Source organism: Paracoccidioides brasiliensis, assembly GCF_000150735.1.
Source record: "Paracoccidioides brasiliensis Pb18 unplaced genomic scaffold supercont2.6, whole genome shotgun sequence".
In the NCBI taxonomy this organism is placed as follows: Eukaryota; Fungi; Ascomycota; class Eurotiomycetes; order Onygenales; family Ajellomycetaceae; genus Paracoccidioides; species Paracoccidioides brasiliensis.
This window is the reverse complement of record NW_011371363.1, coordinates 1,544,778-1,570,550: the sequence shown is the minus strand read 5'-3', so window position 1 is coordinate 1,570,550 and position 25,773 is coordinate 1,544,778. Positions and strand designations below refer to the sequence as shown.

At 43.6% G+C, this 25,773-nt stretch overlaps 7 protein-coding genes across 7 annotated transcripts; 3 read left to right on the top strand and 4 right to left on the bottom strand.

Moving 5' to 3' along the window:
• Positions 1-220: 220 nt before the first annotated feature.
• On the top strand, positions 221-3,149 carry PADG_05563 (ATP-dependent protease La; the record flags this gene model as incomplete). Its single annotated transcript, XM_010762751.1, has 3 exons — positions 221-686; positions 753-2,985; positions 3,065-3,149. The coding sequence occupies 3 exons, from the start codon at positions 221-223 to the stop codon at positions 3,147-3,149; spliced, it is 2,784 nt and encodes a 927-aa protein (XP_010761053.1).
• Positions 3,150-4,012: 863 nt separating this feature from the next.
• On the bottom strand, positions 4,013-4,968 carry PADG_05562 (mitochondrial 54S ribosomal protein YmL41; the record flags this gene model as incomplete). Its single annotated transcript, XM_010762750.1, has 3 exons — positions 4,013-4,301; positions 4,417-4,707; positions 4,874-4,968. The coding sequence occupies 3 exons, from the start codon at positions 4,966-4,968 to the stop codon at positions 4,013-4,015; spliced, it is 675 nt and encodes a 224-aa protein (XP_010761052.1).
• Positions 4,969-5,434: 466 nt separating this feature from the next.
• On the bottom strand, positions 5,435-6,995 carry PADG_05561 (Atypical/RIO/RIO2 protein kinase; the record flags this gene model as incomplete). The annotated part of the gene is made up of 3 exons (XM_010762749.1): positions 5,435-6,543; positions 6,638-6,782; positions 6,933-6,995. The coding sequence occupies 3 exons, from the start codon at positions 6,993-6,995 to the stop codon at positions 5,435-5,437; spliced, it is 1,317 nt and encodes a 438-aa protein (XP_010761051.1).
• A 789-nt stretch (positions 6,996-7,784) lies between these two features.
• PADG_05560 (26S proteasome regulatory subunit rpn-1) lies at positions 7,785-10,772 on the bottom strand (the record flags this gene model as incomplete). The annotated part of the gene is made up of 4 exons (XM_010762489.1): positions 7,785-10,124; positions 10,192-10,356; positions 10,460-10,524; positions 10,631-10,772. 4 exons carry the CDS (start codon positions 10,770-10,772, stop codon positions 7,785-7,787), a joined length of 2,712 nt encoding a protein of 903 aa, XP_010760791.1.
• A 733-nt stretch (positions 10,773-11,505) lies between these two features.
• PADG_05559 (uncharacterized protein) lies at positions 11,506-13,820 on the bottom strand (the record flags this gene model as incomplete). Its single annotated transcript, XM_010762488.1, has 3 exons — positions 11,506-12,752; positions 12,844-13,095; positions 13,178-13,820. 3 exons carry the CDS (start codon positions 13,818-13,820, stop codon positions 11,506-11,508), a joined length of 2,142 nt encoding a protein of 713 aa, XP_010760790.1.
• An 8,180-nt stretch (positions 13,821-22,000) lies between these two features.
• PADG_11944 (uncharacterized protein) lies at positions 22,001-22,231 on the top strand (the record flags this gene model as incomplete). The annotated part of the gene is made up of 1 exon (XM_010762860.1): positions 22,001-22,231. The coding sequence occupies one exon, from the start codon at positions 22,001-22,003 to the stop codon at positions 22,229-22,231; it is 231 nt and encodes a 76-aa protein (XP_010761162.1).
• A 566-nt stretch (positions 22,232-22,797) lies between these two features.
• Positions 22,798-25,547, top strand: PADG_05557 (uncharacterized protein; the record flags this gene model as incomplete). Its single annotated transcript, XM_010762487.1, has 4 exons — positions 22,798-22,899; positions 23,006-23,185; positions 23,304-23,570; positions 23,613-25,547. 4 exons carry the CDS (start codon positions 22,798-22,800, stop codon positions 25,545-25,547), a joined length of 2,484 nt encoding a protein of 827 aa, XP_010760789.1.
• Between the last annotated feature and the right edge of the window lie 226 nt (positions 25,548-25,773).

The following is a 25,773-nucleotide window of genomic DNA, read 5'->3' as shown; positions in this document are numbered from 1 at the left end:
CAGTTCGCTTCTGGACTTCAAATACCACCTTTTAATCAAGTCTCATTCGGCCTCACAAGGCGTGCGCTAGTTAGTTACTTAATATAACTATCTCCGCAATTCATTGTTACATTGGCGACGCGCTCTCTCACTCTCTTGGGCGATCACAACATAACACCAGCCCTTGAGTTAGCGGTTACCTAGGTAATTACTATCAGACCCATTTAGGACCTCAACCATTATGGGTACCAATTCTTCGCGAACAACAAACCTCGCATTGCTGGCCCTGGCCAAGGATTCGGTTCTCCTGCCAGGTGTCACCCTCCGCATCCCCCTCTCCGACCGTGCTGATATCCCTCTTCTCCTGACCTCTCTCTTCAGCAAAACCTCCTCAAAAGCCGGAAATGCTACCCTTGTTGGCTGTGTCCCCCTCAGCTCGCCGTTTCTGAGCAGGGATGGCAAGCAACTGCTGGAGAATGGGGACGCAGCAAGTGCACGATCAGAGGCTTCCCGGACAGTGGAGCCATCCAAAGCTTCCAAGAACGATATCTTCGGCTATGGCACTGTGGCTAAGGTAGTTGGTGTTCAGGGGAGACCAAATAGCGAACCATATCTGCTCGTAGAGGGATTGAGGAGGTTTTCGATTCGCAAGGTTACCAGGGAAAGTCCATATCTTGAGGCTGATGTTACTCTACATGATGAGATCGGTGCGCCCTACTTTGATATAAAGGAAATCATTTGTAGATACCAAGCTAACTCATATCGACCCACAGCCCCTATTGCCACCGACCTAGAAATTGTGAATCTGTTTGATCAGGTCAAACGTTTGTCAAGAGAACTTTTGGCCTTCCTTAGACTTACCTCCTTCTTTTCCCAGCAGACAGCGGGTATCTCGCCCTTGCTTGCTAGACGATTCGAGCTTTTCATTGCCAAAAAGAATATCTCCCAAGCAGGTATGCTCGCTGATTTTATGGCTGATGTGGTGGAAACTAGCTTCGAAGAAAAACTACAGCTTCTTGCCTCAGTAGATCTGAAGGCTAGACTGGAAAAAGTTGTCGAACTTTTGTCCAGACAGGTTCAAGGCATGAGGAATAACATCAAGGTGACTTCCGTCACCACGTCGAGCAACCCCTCAAATTTTGGCGTTGATATCAACCAATTGGATCCCCGCCAAAGAGAACTTCTTGCCAGACGCTCTATGGCGGGAATGAATGGGTTTCCATCCGGCATCAATGGAGGCTTTGGTGATGGTGGAGAAGAGAAGGAGCCAAACGAAATTGATGAACTACAACAGAAGCTTCAGGATGCTCAGTTGAGCCCTGAAGCCCAGAAGGTAGCAGACAGAGAACTCAAGCGGCTCCGTAAGATGAACCCTTCCAACGCCGAATATGGAGTTTGTCGAACGTACTTGGAAAACATAGCCGAGATTCCTTGGACCAAAGTCACTGAAGACCAGCTGGGGGTGGAAACGCTCCAGAAAGCTAGAAAGCAGCTTGACGATGATCATTACGGCCTAGAGAAAATTAAAAAGCGACTTCTGGAGTACTTGGCTGTCCTCAAGTTGAAACAGACCCTCAATAAGGACGTTGAGAACCAAATTTCGAAACTCTCCACGGATTTAGCTGCTATTGAAAACAAGGGTGATGAAGCTGAATCTAATTCTGACGCTAAGAGAGATGCTATGGAAACCAAACTGCAGCTTCTCAAGGCGAAGCGTATGGGAGATAAGTCTCCAATTATGCTTCTTGTCGGTCCTCCTGGGACTGGAAAGACCAGTCTTGCCAAATCCGTGGCCACAGCACTTGGTCGCAAATTCCATCGCATTTCTCTTGGAGGCGTAAGAGACGAAGCTGAGATTCGCGGCCATCGCAGGACATATGTCGCTGCTATGCCTGGCCTTATTGTGAATGGCCTAAAGAAAGTGGGCGTTGCCAACCCAGTCTTCCTGCTTGATGAGATTGACAAAGTGGGCGGCTCCAATTTCCATGGCGATCCATCAGCTGCAATGTTAGAAGTGCTTGACCCTGAGCAAAACCACAGCTTCTCAGACCACTACATCAACATCCCCATCGACCTGAGTAAAATATTGTTTATCGCCACTGCAAACTCTCTGGATACCATCCCCCCTCCGTTGTTGGATCGTATGGAGACAATCCAACTTTCAGGCTATACAACAGTCGAGAAGAACCATATCGCATCCCGCCATCTCGTCCCCAAACAGATCCGTACCAACGGTCTCTCAGATGGCCAAGTCATCCTCTCTGACGATGTTCTCGAGAAAATCATAGCAGCCTACACCCGCGAATCAGGAGTACGCAATCTCGAGCGCGAAATTGGCTCCGTCTGCCGCTACAAGGCCGTCCAGTACGCCGAAGCCCGAGACGCAGGCAAGGAAGAAACCTACAACCCCAACGTCTCCATCGAAGATCTCGACGAGATCCTCGGCATTGAGCGCTTCGACGAGGAAATCGCCGAAAAGCACGCGCGTCCGGGCATCGTAACGGGTCTCGTCGCCTACTCCACGGGCGGACAGGGTAGCATCCTCTTCATCGAAGTCGCCGATATGCCAGGGAACGGCCGCGTACAGCTAACGGGGAAACTGGGCGATGTGCTAAAAGAATCTGTCGAAGTGGCTCTTACATGGGTGAAAGCGCATTCGTATGACTTGGCCCTCACCCACGACCCGAATGAGGATATCATGAAACATCGCAGCTTGCATGTGCACTGCCCGTCCGGCGCGATTCCGAAAGATGGACCCTCTGCTGGACTTGCACATACGATTGCTTTGATATCGTTGTTCTCTGGCAAGACAGTGCCCCCAGACGTCGCTATGACGGGTGAGATATCGCTGCGGGGCCGCGTGATGCCTGTTGGAGGCATCAAGGAGAAACTTATCGGCGCGCACCGTGCGGGTGTGAAGACAGTTCTGCTCCCGGAACACAATCGTAAGGATGTAAGGGATGTACCCGCGGAGGTTAAGAATAGTTTGGAGATTGTGCACGTCAAGTAAGAGTTCTCCTTTTTTTCCTTTTTACTCGTCCTCCGTTTTGATTTACACGTTCCACTTTTTACTAACTCCCCACAGTCACATCTGGGAAGCAATCCGACACATCTGGCCGCAGGGTCACTGGCCAGGCGAACACACTCCCGTTTTTCAGAGTAGACTATAATATAGGGTCATGGCGATTTCCCCTGCGTGTCCCGTTGAGGGGTTGCAAATTAGCGAGCGGTGTTTTTGGTTTGCTTCTTTTTCGTGTAGTCCTTTTTGCCTAATTGTTGGTCTATTTTATTTCCCACCCGTTCTGTATCCAAACATAGTTAACTGAGCTTATTGGTTTGTTTTATCGTCACTCTTCCAGTCAACACTCTATTCTACACTCGTCTCATAAAGTTGTTTTTCGCTCTATGCTTGTGCCGGAAACCGCTTCAGACAGCTTTGTCTACTAGTCTCCCTGATCGTTGATTTGAAATTTCTATTTATCGTGGCGTCCCTTGCAGAGAGTTACGTTCTTCTTGTATCTGTTATATCCTGTCGAAGGAAGTATCACTTCTGCCTGCCCATCGAGTTGTTGAATCGTTTGGCATTTTGCACTGTACATAGGCCACTAATGAAGTAATCGACTTTACTATTGAGCACAGATTCCGGAAAGTCTCCATATTCATACTTTCAGCGTCAGTAGGAAGTCTCACCGGTGCTTCCTAACAGTCTTTCAGAAGAACCCAGGACAAGCTATACAACCTGCGTCGCTTAAACATCTCACAGCAAAACATCTCTCTTTGTATAATACATTTCAAGAAAACAATTAAGGCATTTGCAGTCCCCTGCCTTCCCTATTTTCCTTTCTATACATGAGATTTCTATACATGAACAAGATACCCCAGTTCCACTTGATCCCACCCATGCAGGGGGTAGGGGATATACAACGAGAAAAAAGAGAAAAACACATCGAAAATGATCCCAATAAACCAATGCAGATGTTGCAAAAAGAAGAGCACATTCCATATCCATACAAAATCCCAGGCGAACCTTAAATCATTTTCCCGCTTCCTCCGCAAGACCCTTATGATTAACCCCCTTTAATATCTCAGCAGGCATCGCTTTCGCACCTTTCACCTCACCACCAATCACAGGTCTCTCGTAATTTAAACCCAGCGCCTTCCAAGTCGGTTCCCACTTCTCCTTCCCGTCCAGCAACCGCTTCGCCTGCTCTGAGACGGTTTTCCACTTTCTTTCCGGGGCCTTGTTCTTGGCGTCAGGCTCCATCTTTTCTGATATATCCCGCTGGTATTCCTTGGTTTCAAAGAACCTTTCCTTTTCCCATCTGTATAAGGGTAATAAAGCAGGTGATTAGAGACAGAGAAGATAATAAACAAATAACATGGTAGCGCTGGCGGACGGGAAAATGGGTAAAAATAACAAAATGAACTTAGGCTTACGGTTTATAATCCTTCGGCTCCTCAGGCCATATGAACGGCTCAGTCATCTCAACCGTCATCTTCTTCTTAGCCATCGGTCTCCTCCATTTGCCATATCCTTCCTTCCCGCAAGGCCTTTCGCGTGTGATTTTCTGCTGCTCAACATAACTCCGTACTTTTACCACGTCCACGCCGTACACGCGTTTTAGATAGTCCTTAATGTCGAGTTTGTTGAAGGTCAGCGGGACCCAAAAGGAGGCATAGCGTGGTGGGAGAAAGGGAGTGCGGATGAGAGTGATGACGAAGTCGGGCCTGGTTTTGAGATGAAATCGCATAGGTTAGCTAGAGATTGCATTCCTTTGGAGGTGAAATTGAGATTGGCCCCCAATGGATGGAGTAGTAGTAGAGCTGGTATGCATATGACACTAGCAATGAGGGGGAATAAAGAAGACTTGATAGCTGGGGATCTATTTCGTACAAGTATATTTGTTTCCGCTGGTCGAGGGGAATGGGGAATATGAAGGGCCGGGCCTCACGGAGCTTCAGTGTGGTCTCTGCTACCTTTTTGCGCATTGTGTGTATCTGATGGACAGGTGGAAACAAGGAAGAGAAAGGGTAAATCAAAAATAGCAAAGAGATTCAATGGGTCATTTTCTTGAAGTCCGCAGAAGTTGAGGATTGGATGGAAAATGAAGAAACGAACGAAAATGCGTGGGTGGTGCTTGTGGGCCGCCGTAAATTTTTATGCTGCCTGCGATAGTATGGGCATCCAGCATCAGACAGTTGGACGGCAAATATAGGATAAATATCAAATTTATATAAGAAGGATAATGGAATATATATATGATATGATCATTTTTCATTAAATTCTATACGCCAAATCATGAACTCATTCGTTATGATGCTCATTGCCAAACCCAACACCATATATGTAACCCCCTTAGTTAACTGCTAAACCAGACGCCGTATATAGAATAGGTAGAAAGACTCGAAATCTACCAATGCACCCTGTCATTGAGAACGTGATATCCGTAGCTGCTCAATCCCTATTATCCGTTGTAGATTTAGATTCAGACGCCTTTTGCGTATCCTCCCGCGGTCCTTTCAATTTCTTCCGTATCAGATTTCCCAGAGCATCGACCTCACCATCTAGGGACACCTCATCCTCATTTCCTTCCTCAGCTTCAGATCCCTCTTCATCTTCCACTTCACCCTCAGTTTCGCCTACATTCCCTTCCTCATCAGACCGCAAGTCATCACGCTCCCCTCCAGCATCTCCGTCCCCATCAACCCCTACCTCCTTCATATACGCCTCCAACTCCCGTGCCATCTTCCTCGAAAATCCCGATGCCTCAACCTCGACATCCAATCTTGCTCCACCTTTCTTTGTTCCCACCAATTTCTTCACATCCTTGAAAAATGGTCCCTTCTCATCACTCACAAACCCAAACCTCCTCTGAAAATACCGTTTGATGCAATTCACATCTCGATCAAAGTACATTTCTGCATTGGGATGATCCACAGAGACCATTTGCGGGAAATCAATCAGAACGGGAATCAAATTGACTTCAACTTCCTCTCTTCCATCATCACCTTCCTTCATTTTCCCCTTCGCAACGTCGGAATTTTTCTCCACAGCCTCCTCTTTAATCAAAATATTAAACTCGTTAAAATCTCCATGTATAAGCCCCACCCCCGCCAATTGCACAATCATCTCAATAAGCTCCGCATAAAGCCCCGCTGGATCCGGAACGGATGAAATCTGCCTAAGCGGGAACGCATCAATCAAACTCATAACAATCGTATGTCTATTCTGCACAATGGGCTCCGGCACAGGAAATCCATGGTCCCGTAGCGCTTTCATGAACGCAAATTCCTTCATCGCTGCTAGGCGTGACATGTACATCCAGGACGCCGAACTGCGGTGGCGCAGGTAGTCGCGGTTGGTCTTGACGGTGCGGAAGGAAATGCGCCCCAAACGGTGAATTTTCAGAATGCGTTGTGCGCCGTCTGAGCTGGCGACGACGATGATGTCTGATTCTTTGCCGACGCCGATTTGGTTACCGACAGAGTATATGGATTTTTGTTTTTGGTGGGTGTGGAGGGCGAGGTAGTCGAGGCCGCCATAGGTGAGGCGATAACCGTCGTCTGGAGTTGAAACGTACATATTAGTTTGCGCAAATTGAGACTCGAAAGGACATATAGAAGACTGTAAAACATCTCTTAGGAACATCGTACGTACATTTCGCATTCTTAACTCGCGCTATCAGATTGATCTTTGCCAAATTCGATATACACTTGTGCACAATACTACCACCGCGCAGCCCGGATAACTGGATGATTAATGGCGTCGGTACAACTTCATGATTCCTACTGCCCATCTCAACCTGCCAGAAGGAAAGTGAGTAAGTCAGTGTCCTTGATATCAAGCTGTCTAGGGTATAGGAGGGAAAAGATGTTATGTAGCTGCTCTCCTGAACCGCGGGCGGGGCAAGAGAGAAAAAGGACGGCAGGGGAAAGCCAGAGCGTGAACATACAGCTGCAAGGGTACGGAAGTCCTCTATGGTAAGATACCGCATCGCCTTTGGATCGAGCTTCATTTTGGCGAATATTCCAACTGCTGAAGAAGCGGAGAGGAACGGGATAGGGTGGATATTTTATTAAGCTGACTTGGACTGGAGGTCGGACAAATGGGCAAACTTTCTTAGCTCCAATTTAACCTATTTATTTTGATTTACCCACACCTCTCATAAGAGGAAGCTCGAACACGCTGACCGCGCACACAGATGGGAGCTAGATAACTACGTAACTATAGGAATAAAAAGTAACACCTTACGAGAATATACTAGTTGTAGTATATAGGACCACCAGATAATATTTAGCAACTTTATATTTTTAACAATTTTCGCACAAATCACTCATTTCTAACTCTATCAAAGATATCAAATGAGATGGAGGGGGGCATATCAGTGGCGTTTCTTTTCGGTTTATTTCTCTTATGAAGTTTCCATGGACAGCAGATATTTTTCTAGCGGAGATCACAAGTTATGAGAGAATTTTGGGAGTAAAGGAAGTAAAAAAGGAGGAACATATGCCATTTAAATCGTGGGCCAAACCAGATAGTTGTACTTGTATAAAAAAAGCAAAAGGCCTTCACTACCCTAGTGAGAGGGGGGAAGCTGCAAAAACTATACCCGTTACACGCTATGGATACAGAGGTAGGTTTTTCCCGGGGAAAATTGGGAAATAATTAAAAAGAAAAGTCGGTCCCGAATCTTCTTAAGTGGAGCTTACCCATTCGGGGTTCTGTGGTGGGAAAAGCATTAAAAATCAGTTATTTTGCTGCACTCCCATCTACGTTGGGCGGAATGGAGTCAAATTGTTCAATATTAATGGATTTTCCGGCTTACCTTGCGCAAAATAACAAGCCCCTCCAGGGTACTACTTAGACTGATGTATTCCTCATCCTCCAACTCCGCCCTCTCTCCATAAGCCAATAGCACCGGCGTGCTCTGTGTTTGCCAGCCAGTAATCGTCTTTGGCTTTCCTGCCTGACCCACGACATCAACAGCCTGCCCAACGCGGACGTTCACAGTGAGCGGCTTCAGATCTTCATCGAGCGTTACTAGGAATCGCGGATACATGGCCGTAACAAAAAAATAGAGGAGATAGTGCGCGTCGGCGAGAATGAAATCCTTTGCATCAATCATGGCGACCAGGACCGTAAGCAGGCCGGCAGCGGCCACGCGGGAAAGGACCTGGCGATCTGTGTGGAAGGGGTTGACGGATAGACTGCCTTTGCCCATATGGAGGAGACCCTGGGCAATGCGGACCATGAAGAGTGAGTTTTGATCACGGTGGTAGTAGCTTGCTAGTTGCCGGAGGAGCTGTGCGAGTCGTGCATTATTGGTTCCGGCGCCAAGAAGGCCCATAGCGAAAATGGAGTTGATGGCGACGTCGTTATCATTGTCGTGGCTGTATCTGGATAGGGTGTCATATACCTTCATTTGCGGATTGCTTGGGCTAATCAAGCCCATGGCGAGTGGGACTGCTTTTCGGATGTTTGCGGCGCCGTAGTGCATCAGATGTCCAAATTGCCGCAGGACCATATCTTGACCAATATCTTCGCCCATCGCGATGAGAGAGAGTCCAATAACAGCATAAGATTGCACCAGCTCATCACCTTTCTTCTCTTCCTTGTCTTCGATGTAGTCGTTACAGATGTGGAGCAGTTCTTGGAGCTTTAAAACCGTGCCGGTACCGGCCCAGGCGCACACCGAAGCAAGAACAGAAGTAGGTTTCGCCATGGGATGGTCGATCGCCTTAAGAATATCCAGGATAACATCGACCTCTTCCTGCCGGCCAAAGTAGAGCAGCGCAAGACCAAGGGCCATAAATCGTGTCCATTTATCTTTCAACTGCCTCTGCCTCTCCTCATCCATCAAGGTAGTCGCGATAGCCTCACTAACTTGATGATTGGAAGAGCCGACAAAAATCATTCCCAGTGATACAGCTGCCATGGCAGATATTTGCATATCAAGGGAGGCATCTTCAACGATGGGCAGAAGGAGTTCGAGGAGCTCCTCTTTGCACGAGCCGGCATACGCTAGACCCAGACCCATTATTGCTGCCACCCTGACTGTCACACTCTTGGCCTCTGGTCCAACAGATTCACTGAGTAGAGCCATTGCCGGGTCTGCGTCAAGTCGAACGCCAGAGTTTAGGATACCAATACCAAGCAATCCTCCTGCCTTGATCTGCTCCTCTTCAGCCAGCGTGAATTTATCAATTTTATCCAGACCTTCCTCCACGTCCCATTGCAGCAGCATTCCCAACGACGCAGCCGTGGAAAGCATACCGTCATCTTTCGTTTTCCAAACCCAGGGCCCCTTATCACCGTCCACTAACATGAGTTTATCGTTGCAGAATCCAGCATTGGCGAAAGCATTGACGAAAGCGCTTGCCAGGTTATGTCTTGCGGAATCCACATTAGTGAGCCCAGCCCCCCGACTGTTTTCCAGATGTGTTTTGTAGATGTCTTCCGGCATCTTGGGATCTAGAATATTGAGTTCCTTTGCAAGGGCCTTGAAGTGGTTGTGTAGCTGAATATTGTGAAGGCACTCTGTTAGCTCTTGGCCGCCTTCCTCTTCCTCCTCTGGTGTCAAATCAAGCCATATCTGTTGCCGCGCAATAAGGAATGCCATTTGTCTCCTGATAGCCTGATCGTTAGTTGAATTGAAATCGTTCTTAATAAGATCGATATCGTTGAGACGAATAGCAATAACAATGGCTTGAGTGAGCTTGTTGTACGTCATGTAGATGTCATGTGCCGTCCGCAGGAACTGATGGTCTTCAGGGTATGTGAGAAGGTTGACCATGCTGACCATATACAGACAGACTCTCGAGTACGTATTCTCGTCAAGGAACTTGGGTATTTCCTCGATCATCTCAAGTTCACTCAGGAGATCCACTGCGTCTGCCTCGGCATTATGGGCTAGGAAGTATGGCACCAGTGATAAAGAAAGATCAACCAAATCTTGCACATCCTTATCATCCGTCAACCGATTTTGGTATTCCTGCCCAATCTCCAGCGCAAGGTGTCGGATGTACTCGTGACCCCACGAGCCCAGATCGTTCGATTTGGTTAGCAGGCGATATTTGAGGGTCTCCAGCTTCTCTTCGTCTCCGTAGGTCATGCCCAGAACCGATAGCATATCCGCAAGGGAGTCCTAGATGCATATACCGATTAGCACAAAGACAGATATATCAAACTGTCAAAAAAAGAAAATGCCGCACCTTATCATCACCCGCGGACCATTGCTCATAAAGCACAGCAAGCTCATCATAATGTGGTCTAAGGAATTTAAGAGGTTTCGGAACAGCGGTCATAGAGGATGTAGACGTTTTGATGAAGGTTTTTATAGCTTCCAAAGCAGGCTTGTAGAGAGACTTATCGGATTCCTATGTAGTTAAAAAAGCGCAAGCCCATTAGCTCTTTAGATTTCAAACCGGCTGTAAGCCCAGTAGGCGCACCATCAACCACGGCCGACGAATAGTAACTGACGTGTAACCTCTCAACGAGCATCTCAAGTTCATTTTTAAGTTGTTGGTCTTCCTCACTAAGCTCTTCTACAAAATAGCAACCACATATTCGTTAGCTTCCATTCATAACATGGGCACTTATCCGCGGAGGGTTAGGAGGAACAAGAGCAGGTAGGATGTTCCCATTCCGTACCTTCTTTTGTTTCCTCCTCCTTCTTCCCATTCGTCAGAGATTTGGCATCTTTACCATCCTTCTTCTCTCCATCCAGGTCCCTGACATCGTCCACCTTTCCTTTGCCCTTGTCGGCTGCTTTGGGTCGCTCGTCATTCGGCATGGCGCAAGGTCTGAAAGGTCAAGAAACGCGCCTACGAAGCCCGGGCAGCTAATCTCTTGCAAAGGATCTATGGTGAGACGGTAATGACAGGTGTCTAATGAAACACGTTTGAGGCTGTTGTGTTTAATATTAAAATTGTTGGTGAGAAGGTCAACTTGAGAGCTTTGAGAGGATAGATCGTTCGATGTTGTTCAATATTCAACTTGTCAGAGCTCCAGCCGTCAGTTACCTAAGCCGAACGTCAACACGTGACCTTCAACTTCGCACCAGCAGAATCTGCACAGATAGCTGCTTGTATGAAAAGATGATCGATAACTTTGGATAGTTAACACTTGTCCTACCCTTTTGCTCATAAAGCTCTTAATATTTCTTTCCTATATACAAAAAGATCAAGAAAAAATAACCCTAGATTACTAGTATACAGCAAGCCCAATTGAGTAGGATTCAAGGTTTTTGTCGATTGGGGAGCAACCACCGTATTCCCAAAGTAAAACTAACTGAGGAATATAGAAAAATCCACAAAAGTATGGAAGGGGCTCAACTTGATGATGCTTTTTGAAACCCCATGCTTTGAAGCAGTATAAATTCCAAGCAAATAAATCATGAAAAATACTACCAGCCAACGAACGAACAAAACAAAGAAAACAAGAAAGAAAAAAACAAAGACATCGTACTAATACAGGCGTTCCTTCAAGACAAAAGTTACTCACAACCCTCCATCCACCCTAAGTCCCTAGTCATCCTCGCCCAAACAGAACAAATCATCCGCTCTGATATATGTATCCACTCGTTGCTCAGCGTCGTCGTCGTCGTCGTCAGCAGCAGCATCGCACCCGCCAATGTTCTTCCGGAATTCTTTCATATATGCCTTCGTCCTGTCAAGGATGTTAAGCGACGGGCCATCTCTCTGGGAATATGGCAAGATACCCAAGGAAGATAGCTCCGGTAGGCCACCGGGGAATAAACTAAGTAGATTTGAGATGGTCGAAGACCCTGCTAATACCCTTTCCTTGGCCCCTATATTAGGTATCTGCTCTCGTGATTTCTCTGGCGTTGAGTCTGTGAGAGTCTTTTTGGGGCTATCGATCTTCTCATCTCCTAGATAGGTTTCGGTTTCGGGTCCAGTTTCGGATTGGGATGTCTTTTGAACTTCGCGGTTATGGTACTCTTCCGGTTGGTGATAGAGTTCACTGTGAGTTGTTGCTAGGACGAAGTCGGTTGATGCAGGGAAAGAAGGGTATAGAAGATAATAACCACGAGCCCGGATTAACTCGAGCATATATTCCATCCACGATGGCAACTTTTCCGAAATGAGATTGGCCGAAAATTTTGATTTGAGAGACTGAGATTGAAGGCGGTTGGTAAGGAAGGAATGAAATTCAACCCATTTGTCACCAAAGTACAAGGCTGCATTGCTATTTGGGGCCTGCCAGAGGAATACAGGAATGTCCTTTTCGACATCTTGAAGAGAGTCGGTGGGCTCTGATGGAGTTGGTGGAGTGAAAGGTTCGTAATCGGCCGTCGGTGCTGCAGATGGGAGTTCGAGAGAGATTCCTAGAAGACGGTGCGAAGCTGGCCTGGTAATGATGGAATATTTAAATTTTAGAATGGCATATTTGAGGAAATGGTAATAGGATGGTGCCAGATCTGTTTGCGGGGAGAGGACGAGAACATGAGAGTGTACGGGGTTTTTGGGATAGATTGAATCTATTGTACGAATGGCTGCTTCTTCGGGGGTCATTATTTGTAGCTGTATTCGACGTCGAAGAGTAAAGTGGCAATGTTCACTCTTAGGTGGCCATTTGAATGATGACAGGTAATAGAGTAAATGAGGATCAGCATTAGGTGGCAACCCGATCGTTAATCCAGGGGCATCACCAAAATAGTCTGCCTCGTGCAGCGACTCGAGCAATCGAATCAATGAGCCTGAGGACGCTGGAAGAGCATGCACAAGGATTTCCATATTAACCTTATTCCAAGCTAATGAAAATAGTAAAATATCAGTATTCAGATTTTAAGTTATATTTCAGGGGATTTAGGGTTGTATAAGCAGACATTGCACGTAACATACCTCCAAGCGAACTGGAGTCAAGCTTTGACATCCACATGAAGTTGGCCGCCCGAGCTGGAAGGTTGATGTGATGCATGCCTATCTGGCCTGCTTGGGCTTTTGCCGCTGTCCAAAAGAAACGCTCCTCATGGCTCTCGCCGTGTGTAATTGTAGCCCGGGGGCGCAGACTGTTGTGAAAATGCCACAATCCAGCTTTGACACTTGCTTCCATCCGCGCATCAGTAGACCGTGAGGCATAATCCGGACGTGCATCTTTGGACAAAACCCGACACGGCCCATTAGCAAAGCCCGAGCACCTATTGAGCCAATGGTAATTCTGCTTAATTCAACTCACCATGCCAGAAAACGGGACACCCTTCTTTATCCACTCCATTAACCATCTGTATTCCCTCTATCGATACATTGTTCCTCCCCATCACCGCAAAATGGACAATATTGTAGTTCTGCCTAGCCATTTCGCAAGCCAAGGGCACAAGGTCGGACAGTGCTTTCAAATCTGCCGCGGCGAAGAGCACTCCTTTACTAGATCGACGAAACTTGGCGTAGCCATACTCTGAATTTAGGGTTCTGAAAAGGGAATAAAACTTTATCGGACCGTTGTAATTGTATGAACCATCAACGTCCTCATACGAGCTCGTATCGGGAGACTGGCCTTCAGACAGACGGCGAAGCGTGTCAGATGGAATGGTGTTGTCATCTGAAACCGGCTGTTGTCCGGCGGCAAACCGTGGGTTTGGACAGAGGTGGTTAAATCGCTTAGAGGCAGACGTTAAATCGGTAGATCTGTTTTTGAAGAATAGGTATAGGATGCAAATTCCAACGAAGGCGAGGAGCATACGTCTTTTTCGGGGGGGTTTCCATGATGACGGTAGCGACGACTTCAATGGGTTGGACTTTGCAGACCTTCGAGAGGGTTCGTCGTCGTACTTTTTACCCAGTTCTTCATCGCGGAGAAAGACTCTTCTTGGTAGAGTCATGATAGATATGCACGCGATTACAGTCAATGCGCTCCACGGGAGCTTCCGTGTGAAGATGGGGCATTCGAGGGATATTCAAGGGAGATACGCTGTCTCCAAGTTGAAGGGGATCTAAGGGCGTATGGTTGCAACCAGAGTAGATAAATGGCTTTCGCAGGCGGCGTTGTTAGTTATTGGAGACACTTCTAGCGAGGGACGAAAGATGGCGACGGATGGATGATTTTAGGGGTCCAGGTTCATTTATAATGGAAATAAACCTGGTTAATATCCGGGGCTATTTCCCAGAGGCGTATATTCACCACGATGACCGTGCAAAATGGGCTGGGGAAAGATCAATGTCGGTTGTTGTGAAGTTGTTGGCTCTTCTACCAGCACTTGAGGGAGGTTAAAGGAGGTTGGAGGTTGATGTCGCCAAGAGATAGATGAGCAGTTTGATTCCGGAGAACCTCCAAGCGCACTTCCATTGATTGCTGGGCAATAATATCGCGGTAGACTGTGCTCCCGAAGCATTGAGACTTATGAATATTCTATTTCACTGTAAGAGAAGAATATATATTCTAATAGTAATCTATCTGAGATTCTCCTGCATTCAAATCTCCCCACTAGTGAGCTCTATGATAACCTCGTTACTCTGTAAAGAGGGCAAGTTCTGGAGAGTGTCACTGCATTATTTACCAATAAACCCATTAAGTAGCTTGAGGGTAGTTAGTAACGTGACTTACCACTAAACGAGCCATATCACTAAATGAGCTGCTCTGATGCGTACAAGCAATTAAATAAGTAGGATAAATCATGTCTGATTCTCTTCTAATAAGATGGGCAAATGCCCTGCTATATATATACACACTATAATCACTCTATATGGTAGGAGCAATTGCATAGGATAGGAAATATAGGAAAGATTGGGGCCTCTGAGTGGATTAGGGACGGGCGAATAGAGAGTGGATACTAATATAGGAAGGGGCGAAAGAATAGGGGTGGAACACCAGGGGCGGAATGCCACAGGTAATAATAGGGGCGGAACGCCACAGTCCCCCTGTCCAAAAGAAGGGGTTCAGGCACTTTTCCTCTATTCATTTTGACGTGCTATTTTGGGTTTCCTTTTGTCAGTTATCATAATTGAGTTCATAATTCTTTCTTTCCACCTCTCTTTTCTTTTCTTTTTATTCTTTGCATGGTCGTGCTGATGGAATGTAAGAGGCCTATTCTTAGTCCAGTATCTCACTCTCTCATATTTAAGGAGTTGCTGTTGTCAATCTCCTCAGGTGCATCTAGCAGCCAGCTTGTTATCATGTATATGCCTGTGAAAATCATCTAGGCATTCTGTCAAGATGAGGGAGATGATCATCACTAGGCTGCTTTTCAATCCCTTCCACAAAAGATGCTTGTCAAATGAGAATCACAATTTCTGCACTTGATTCCAGATCTTCTCTTCTGAAAGCTGAAACTCACTCTGTAGCTCATTGACTGTTATCACAAGCAATACTACCATCTCATTCCAGCATTCAGATGATAGCTCATTGTGCCACTTCAGAGTTCTCTTCTTGAGATATAGAAGAATCACTCTGAGAACCACTGTCTCCTCTTCCAGAGTTGTTATGAACTCTAATTCTGATGTAAAAGCAGTTATGTCTACCTTGTCTAAGTCATAAAGCATGAGGTCTGCTGCTTGAAGCCTCATTAGCTGCTTCTGACTATATAAAGAGATAATGATTCCATCTCAAATGCTTGTCATTGAGAATGTGAATTGACCATATCTCTCAGCAGTGAGTTGATTATCCTATCTTATTTTATTGTCTTCTACATTGTATGTGTAATGCTCTATGCTGGCAGTTCTATCACACTATAGATTGACTCTGACATGCAAAATTGACTCTCACAGACAGCTTGTTGCTCTCAATACTTTTTGACTGACTTCTCTCAGATCTGATCTTGCAATGAATAAGTGAATGATACTAATGCACTCTAAGTGAATCTCATAAGTAATTAGTTCCTTCTTCTACTCATTGAGAAGAGACTCATGAATATAGAGCTGGGATTTCAGATCTGTCACTCAGTTTTCTCACTTCTTTAATCACATGTCAAGATCTATCAGTCTGTTCTCTTGCTCTCTTAATTATATATTAAGCTCTTTGAGCTTCTCTATGATGTTCAGTATCACTTTCTCATTGCAGTGATCATCTTTCACAACTGAATGACTAAAATATGCAAAGACAAAAGTGATAAATCTCTGATCTCTGATATGCTTGATGACTTCTGTTCTGAACATCTGAATTCACTGATGAAAGACAGTCATTCATTCTACTACTGGAGTTTTCTGCATTGTTGCACTCATCTCATTATATCATCTTGCAGAGACAGTAAATAGCATCTTCTCTGTCTTGAGACAGTTATAGAGAGTGATCAACAGTCATAATTCTGTGTATCAACTGCTTTTATTTCTTCACACTTCTGTAATTGCTATCACATACTTTTCTGTGAATGCTTGCATGTATTGATGAGAACTGTTATGATGAATGTTCTCATTAGTATCTTGCTTCTTGCCAGCTAATTCAGCACTTTCTGATTTTATTGAGAATTCAGAAGTCATCAGAATGATGAGAGTGTTTGAATAATGAGAGCATTTATCTTTGACATTTTATAAGATGATTAATACAATTATTTGAAGGCAATCAAAATCTGACTCAGAGAATGATACCACAGCTAATGCTTTTTTTAAAGTGATTGAACTAGTGATTATGAATCAGAGTGACTAGTAATTATGATTTAGAGTAACTGATTTAGTGAATTTTAAATCTTGATTGATTCAGCAGATCTTGAACTTTTTAGAGAAACATAAACATGCTATCAATTTGATATATACAAGTAATTGAATAGATAGAATAAATCATATCTGATTCTCTTCTAATAAGATAGGCAGATGCTCTGCTATATATACATACTATAATTGCTCTATATGATAGAAGTGATCATATAGAATAAGAAATATAGAAAAAATTAAGACCTCTGAGTGAATTAGAGAAAGGTGAATAGAGATTGAATACTAATATAGAAAGAAGTGAAAGAATAAAGGTGGAATATCACAGATAATAGAGATAAAATGTCATATGTTCTTAGCAAAATTGTCTCAACTTACTAGAATCTAATTAATTTCACAACAATGAAATAAATATTAATTAGATTATTAAATAATAATAAGAGTACTCTCTAGTTTCATATAAAATAAATGATTTAATAAAATAGATATGTGTTTGATTGAAGAATATGATCATAATAGAAGACTCAGCATGAAGCAAGAAGATTGATTAAAAAAGTATTAATTTCTGAATTAGTAGTAAAAGCAGTAATAAGCTACTCTGAAAAATTCAAATTAATCTTATTTCCTAGTTTCAAAGATCAGATAGAGTTTAAAGAATTAGAATTCACTGTAGGTGTCTGCTTCTGCCATTGCTTTGAAGCAATCATAGTTAAACTAATCAATTTTCACTTTGCAGCATGAGTACAAGTCTGTTCTTGCTTTTCAACTTTAAGCTAAGTCTTTTTAACCTCTTTAGCAAGTCACTTAGCTTCACACTGCTCTGCATTTCTAGCCTTCTCTTTCTCATAGACTTTGTGAGCTGCTGTCTGAGCTATTTATCATTCAATTCATTTTTACTAAGCCTCTTCAGCTTTATGTACTTTTTAGAGATCACATTGAAGTTACTCTTGAGTTTATTGAATAGCTTTCTTCTCCTTTTTATGATCTGCTTTCTGAATCCTCTCATGAGCTTGTTGAATTTTGAATGGTGAGAAGAATTGAGTCTGATCAGACTGCTGCTTCAGATTCAATAGATTTAAGAACTTTCTATACTATTATCACTTCTTTTTATTGTATAAAGCTTTAATTAAAGTCTTATTCTCATGTGCAAGTATTTTTTTTTTAAAGACAAGCTTCTCACTAGCATGTATGATTTTTTTCATTTCTTTAAAGAGCAGACTCTGCTGAATTCAAATTCTCTTAATATTATATCAAAGAGTATAAGTAGTTGTAGGTATAGCAATCTCAGTTGAAGCTAAATTGACTAAAGATATAAACTGTTTTGTAAATCAGTAAAGAACACACTCAGAAGTGAAAAAATAAATATCAGTGACAGCAAATATAAATTGAATATTCTTAACTGTTAAAGACTGATCTCATGCAGAATTGAAGACTAATAAAAAGCTCTTTTTTATCATTTGAATGAATTCAAATTCACTGAAAAAAAGATTATTAATATTGTGAGAGTATGCTTCTGCTAAAGAACTAAAAATATCAATATTCAAAAATTACAGTCAATGAGTTGAATGTGAAGATAGTACTATAAGAAGAATTCAATTTTGATCTATAAAATTAATAAATCTTATATTGACATGAGAAGAGTGCTCATCAAAAATAAGAAAATATTTTCTGTAATTTGATTTAGTCTTAATATGCTTATTAAAGATTCATTTCACTCAGTTAAGCTCATAGTCATCATTATTTCAATCTTTCTCAGAAACTGCAAAATAAGTTATATTATTCTTATTCAGATTCTTTAGTCATATATTCAACATATTGTAAAATTCTTCTTGATAAATAAAAGTAAGTAAAAGAGCTATTTTATCTGTATTTATTACTGCAAGTAGAGAGATGGATTCATAGCTGTCATCTTGAACTGCAGTAATTCACTTTGTCTTCAGAGCTTCAACTGAAACAATCTGCTTAGTAGTTTGATCAATGTTAATTAAGAAGTTCTTTTATCAAAATTGTAGATATTTGATGACTTAATATTATATTTTTTTGATCTTCTCATTAAACTATGTAGTCACACAGCAAAATAGTTAGCAAGAGTCTATAGAGAACTTAGTGCAAGAAAATAAGCAAAAGATCAAAATACTATTTGAAAATAGTGCTTAAAATGAGTAGAATTATCTGCTATTTTGTGTTTTTGATCAATGTTATAGACATAAATTCTTTGAATTTGAGTCTTATAGTGCTCAGTAAAGTACCTTACTCAGTGAATTTCAACAGATTCTTTGATAATTTTCACAATAAGATTTCAAATAATTTGAGACATAGAAGCAAAGCTGTGAGCTACAAGCTTCTCTATATGAAGTAGAAGTGTTTATTTTTGCTGATTTGAGAGCTTCTTCTTATGTTAAGAGGCTGCTTCATCTTGTATGAGTTGCAAGTCATTATAATACCAGTATATTATTTTCTTATTAATTGAGTACTTTCTAGTAGTTATAATATAATTTTTGATCTTTTGAGCTATTAAATTCTTAATTACAAGTTGAATAACTTCTTTATTTGGCATCTTGAAGCAGTAAAAGTTGAAGAATTAAATTGCAGTATATTGCGAAAACATAGCTGATTTAGTAGTATAGCTCATTTAGTGGTAAGTCATGTTATATATTAAAGAATATCTATATTTATATGGTATAAAAAAAACCTTTACCATTCATCTCAACTACTATCTAGTTGAGGATTCATTCTATCTTTATCCACTATGCTTCTGGAAAAGGCTGAAGATAAACTAACATCTTAGAAGTTTTAAGAATTGCTGAATCTTTTTATAATTCATTCATAAAATAAGCAAATCTTTATCACTTTCAAATATGTAAGTAATGTAATTCTCCAAGCGAAATTCCTCATCAAGTGAAAAATTAAATTAAATAATTTCTATTTCCTAACTCATCTATTTCAATACGTAATTATGCCATCAATTTCTAATAAAAAAGCAAGAAACTCTATAGAAATAAAGAGAAAAATTGAACTTGCAATATCTGCTATTAAAAAATAAGAAATAACTTCAACTGCTGAAGCTATACACTTATTCAATATTCTCTACACTATTTTATATCATTGACTAAAGGGCTGATCTGCACATGTGAATTTATATGCAAATTTAATTAAGCTGATTGAGGCTAAAGAGAATCTGATAGTTGAATGAATGCTAGATCTATCTAAACAAGAATTACCTCCCTGGTCAGTCTTTGTAGAGAATATAGTCAATCATCCTCTTACTCAATAACAATCTACCTTTACTCCTTACTGCATTGACAAGAACTGGATTTTAAGACTGATTAAATACTGCATAGAGCTTTAATGTTGCTATATCAGATACTATAATCATGATGAAGCAAAATATGAGGATATTGAAGTTATTCAGAATTGATTTAAAATTCTAGAGAATACTTTAACATAGTATAGAATTCAGACTGGAGATATAAACAACTTTGATGAGACTGGCTTTGCAATGGGGATGTGTACCAGCAATAAGATCATTACTAGTGCTGAGTGCTATGGCTGGGCAAAGCTACTACAGGCTGGGAATTGTGAATGGAACACTGCAATTGAGTCTATCAATGTATTAGACTGAGCTCTACCTCCATACATTATTCTGAAAGCTAAGAATCTTCAAGAAGGCTGATTTGAAGGCTTGCCAAATAACTGAAGGCTTGATGTTAGTGTCAATAGCTGGACTATAGATGAAATAGAGATGAAATGACTTATTAAAGTGTTTATCCCTACTGTCAATTCACATAGAATTGGTCCTCATATTCTTCTTATCTTGGACAGGCACAGCAGTCATCTTATTCTGAAATTTGATCAGCTTTACAAGAATAATAATAAGATTATTCCTCTTTGCATGTCAGCACATTCATCCCACCTTCTACAGTCTCTGGATGTTAGTGTTTTTACTGTTTTAAAATGGGTATATGGGGCTTGGTGGAACAACGCATGCGGCTTGGATTCAATATTATTAAGAAGAATAACTTCTAAGATGCCTATCCTGCAGCACGCGCAGAGGCCTTTAAGACTCAAAACATTCAGAGTGGCTTCATGGCTACTGGAATAGCCCCATTTGAACCTGATCAGATTGTCCAGCAACTAGATATTCAGCTCTGAACTCCTATCCCCTTGAGTAGTTTATCCAGCAACTCAGGGTCATCCTGGATACTTCAAACACCTAGCAACCCGCAGCAATTACATAGGCAAGCAGATAAGGTCAAGAATCTTATGGGACAAGGCCTTGAAAATTCCCCCCCATAGCTTGGTAGAAGGGCTTGATCAAATTATCAAGGCCTATGAATATGGAATGGTCAATGCCACTATTATGAAGAAGCAATATCAGGATATATTCAACACCAATGAGATTACGAAGCAAAAACAAAAGAGATCTAATCATCAGATTCAATCTGAAGGGGGTCTAACTAGGTAGGAAGCTCAGGATCTTGTTATTCCATCTACTGAGCCTGTTGAACAGCCTGTCATTCAACCTTGCGAGCCTCAGCCAGCAGGCTCTCATCCGCACTCAGGAGCTCCACAATGGTGCAGCAACTGCAATTTGCCTGGTCATAAGAGAACAAGATGTCCTAATCCTAGTGTCAATTAAATTAAATTAATTAGTTGTTGTTGAGTGTAGATATTTCAGGTTAAAATCTAGTTAGTTGGGCTACAGTTATTTAATCTTTCGCTCGATGGGGAATTACGTTAACTAAACTAGTTAGTTAACTAGTTAGCTGCGCAATAAAGTAACTTAGCATTCCTGAACATCTGAATCACAATTAACTGAGCTGATGAATCATGCTGACGTAACTAATTAACTAAGTTTGGTTGGTCGACTAGTTAACTAGTTAGTTAACTAGTTAGTTACTTCTATGTAAACTCGATTTAGTGCACTGCTCAGTTGAATGTGTCATTCAGTCAGAAGTCACATTTATTAAAAGCCCATAAACAAATTATGCTTGACAAAGGACATGGATATTATCATCGTCTCAGAAGTCCTGAGTCTAGACTTTTTGAGCTGATGATGTCAGGAACCGCGATCCGGGTCGTACCCGGCCGATTGTTGCTCTTCAAGATGAATTATAGATGAGGGCTGAAAATAACTTCCAATCCATACCAAGGACTCGCCTCTCGCATTCGGTGGAGAATTGAAACTGAAATCCGTTCAAAAGTCCATATTTTCATAGACCATTCACAAATAACAAGTGCTGTTGGCTCTCGGCCAGCCTGGGACGGACCCATGCAGTGTTTATGTACGTATGGTATGTATTGCATATCATATCGGGGGCCCAGAACACAGGTCGTGAACCGTCTATTAGCTCGAAATGTTCAGCCTGGTGAGTCGAGTTTCTCAGGGAGCACAGCATATCATCAAAGGTCTGACGCGGCGATGGCTGGCTGTTTTGCCTTTGGAGAGGAAAACATACATAGTGTCAATATAGAGAGGCCGGAACAGCCATCTGCATACGCGTCCAGCGCAAGGCGCATACCAACGTCTAAAACCGTTGCAGTGCTCCAACTGACATTCACACAGTGCAAGACCGACGCTGGTGATTTGACCCCATTTCGTCGTGTGATAGTTGAAGAAGCACTAGCCACCCTGAAACTACGTAGTAATTAAAAAAAGTTCCCCAAGTGCGCGCCCCACATTGCCGGGAATGCCGTTGTGCTCAGGCCCCATAATTAACTGGCGCACTACCGGTAGCCGACCTTCCCCTCAATCCCTTCATCCATATCTCACTATTATGTCTATTATTGAACTGTTGGATGCTATTCCTCGCCCATTGCATCTTTGACTTCTCCCTTGTAGTCCAGACCCTGAAACCAACAGCAAACCCGTGACTAAGCATCGGCGGCAGAGAGAAAGATTAGCTTACCTAATCATTGCGCAGGCTTGGACCCAAGGATATCAGGTGTCTAGTAACATAACCACAGATACAGCCTCTGTCGTTGGTATCATATTTCCGCTTGCCTGGAGCCGTTTGTCTGCAGACTGTGCAACAGGAATGGTTTGCCTTCTGTTGGCTTTCTCTGCTGCTGGACCAATCCCGCGAATTCCCGCAGTCCAAGGCATAGGCGTGCAGTAACTAGGGGCTAGAACCAGCCCATGCCGCTGCTCGAAGTTCTTAAAAAGCTGCTCTCCTCCCTGAACTATCTTTTTGATTTGGTTCCCGCAATCCTGGCACCATGGCCGACGAAGTAATGGATGTAGACCCTTTGGAGCCGCGAGGTACAAAGCGATCGGCCACAGATGCTGGTATGCAGCCCCAACTGTCAAGGAAAATCCAGGTCAGTACAGAATATCATCGCCACGTGACATGCATCTTCGCTCCCTATATGCACTGGATTGTGGATTGCATCTCATATGTACCTGCTGACAGCTTGCCCTTAACAGGCTCTTGACCCAGATGTGGTGAATAAGATCGCTGCTGGGGAGATCATCGTGGCCCCCATGCATGCTCTGAAAGAATTGATCGAGAATTCCATCGATGCCGGCGCCACTTCCATCGAAATCTTGGTGAAGGATGGGGGTTTGAAACTTCTACAGATCACCGATAATGGACACGGAATTGAAGTATGTTTTTTCTTTTTTTTTTTTCTTTTTTCTTTTTTTTTTTTTTGTTGTATCTACTTCGTACTCAAACTATGAACTGTTTCCTTGACTTCTGGAGGCTAACCGCGTGCCTTGCAAGTGCGATGACCTTGGAATACTGTGCGAGAGATTCACCACCTCCAAGCTCAAAGCGTTTGAAGACCTGTCTTCTATTGGTACCTACGGCTTCCGTGGAGAGGCCTTGGCGAGTATCAGTCACATAGCGCATCTCACCGTTACTACAAAGACAGCGGGGTCAAGCTGCGCCTGGAAAGCTCACTACAGCGACGGGAAATTAGTTCCCGCTAAACCTGGCCAAAGCGCAGAACCAAAGCCAACTGCTGGTCGGGGCGGAACTCAGATCACGGTATGGCTTCTCACAAAGACAAAATTATACCCATTATTTAAGCGTCTTCAGCTCACAGAACAAATGCAGGTTGAGGATCTCTTTTACAACATCCCTACACGACGTCGGGCTTTCCGATCCTCAAGCGAGGAATACGCAAAAATCCTTGACGTTGTCTGCCGTTATGCTGTACATTGCTCTGGCGTCGCAGTTTCATGCAAGAAACACGGCGATTCTGGAGTCAGCATTTCAACGTCAACAAACTCCACGACAGTAGATAGAATTCGCCAAATTCACGGTAGTGCTGTGGCCAGTGAGCTTGTCACTTTTAACGTTGAAGACCCAGGACTTGGATTCCGTGCTTCAGGCTGGGTCAGTAATGCAAACTACCATGCGAAGCGGACCACTATCCTCTTGTTCATTAATCACCGCTCTGTGGAATCTTCTGCAGTTCGGCGGGCAATAGAGCAGACGTATTCCAATTTTCTCCCAAAGGGTGGTCATCCATTTACCTATCTCGATCTGGAAATTGAGCCGCAGCGAGTCGACGTGAATGTCCACCCAACCAAAAGGGAAGTTAATTTCCTAAACGAGGACGAGATCTTTAGTTCCATATGTACTGCCATCCAACAGCAACTGGCAACGGTAGATTCTAGTCGGACGTTTATGGTTCAGACTTTACTACCTGTTGGACGAAGTCAGAGTACTGTAGAGGGAAGTTCAATGAACGATAAACCACCAACATCTCGAAACCTTTCCGGCACAAAACGTCCATACGAGAACAACCTCGTAAGGACAGACGTCACCATGCGTAAGATAACCTCGATGCTACCCCCCGCGTCATCACAATCAACCCCCATCCTCAACGGTCTGTCCCAACCACAATCCACTGTAGCAGACGGCGACGGTCTTCGCTACGAAAACACAGACCGGGAGCCCACCCAGGTCAAGCTCACATCCGTTAAAAGTCTCCGCGCCGCCGTCCGCTCATCAATGCACAATAGCCTCACCGAACTCTTCGCCTCCCTCACCTACGTCGGGCTTGTGGACGAACGACGACGGGTAGCAGCCATTCAGTCCGGCGTCAAGCTTTTCCTGGTCGACTACGGCATCGTTATCAGCGAATTCTTCTACCAAATCGGCCTGACAGATTTCGGGAACTTCGGCAGGATCAACCTAGAATCCTCCCCGCAGCTCGTGGACCTGTTATACCTCGCCGTCTCCCTGGAGCGTGATGAGTACCGAGCCAGGCAAGAACAGGAGGGGATCCCTGCATCTGAAATTGACGCCATCGACTTTGACCGGATAGTCACGACGGTAGCTACGCAGCTCATCGAACGCCGCGAGATGCTCGATGAGTACTTCTCCCTCTCCATTTCCGAAGAGGGAAATCTCCTCTCCATCCCTCTACTGCTAAAGGGCTACATGCCCTCGTTAGCAAAACTTCCCCGTTTCCTCCTCCGCCTGGGCCCATACGTTGACTGGACTGACGAAGAAGCCTGTTTCAGCACATTCCTCCGCGAACTCGCTGCCTTCTACACTCCCGAACAACTACCCACCCCACCCCTTGTCCCCAATAAGAACACACCACGCAAAGACGAAACAACAAAAACAGCAACAGCAAATCCTAAACTCACACCTACACCAGCCAGCGGAGACCCTAATGGCCCTATAATCGCTCCCACATCCACATCCACATCCACAGCCAACGAACCACAGCCCTCCACCAGCACCAGCGGCAGTACCACCAATACAAGCACAAATCAAGCAACCAACCCTGACCCTTCTTCGTATCCCGACCCGTACTCAACTGAGGACCCGTCACCTCCAAAAGAAGATGAATGCATCATACGGCGCCGCGCACAGATATCCTGGATGCTAGAGCACGTGCTATTCCCTTCTCTACGGGCCCGGCTGGTCGCGACGAATGAGCTTGTCAAGGGCGTTGTGGAAGTTGCGAATCTAAAGTCGTTGTATAGGGTATTTGAGCGGTGTTAGAGGAGAAGCGAAGATATTTTACTATGGCGTGGTGCCGATTTTCATATATTGTTTAGTAATATATATGAGGAGAGGGGGAAGGAGTTGGACAAAGGGGACGGCGGAATTTTAGATTCTTGCTGTTACGGTTACTTTTACGTTTGATAAATGGCTAGGCAAGCGGGTGGCGCGTGGGAGTTTTGAGGTTTAAGACCTACAGATTCTTTGACAGATCATTTCATGAAAT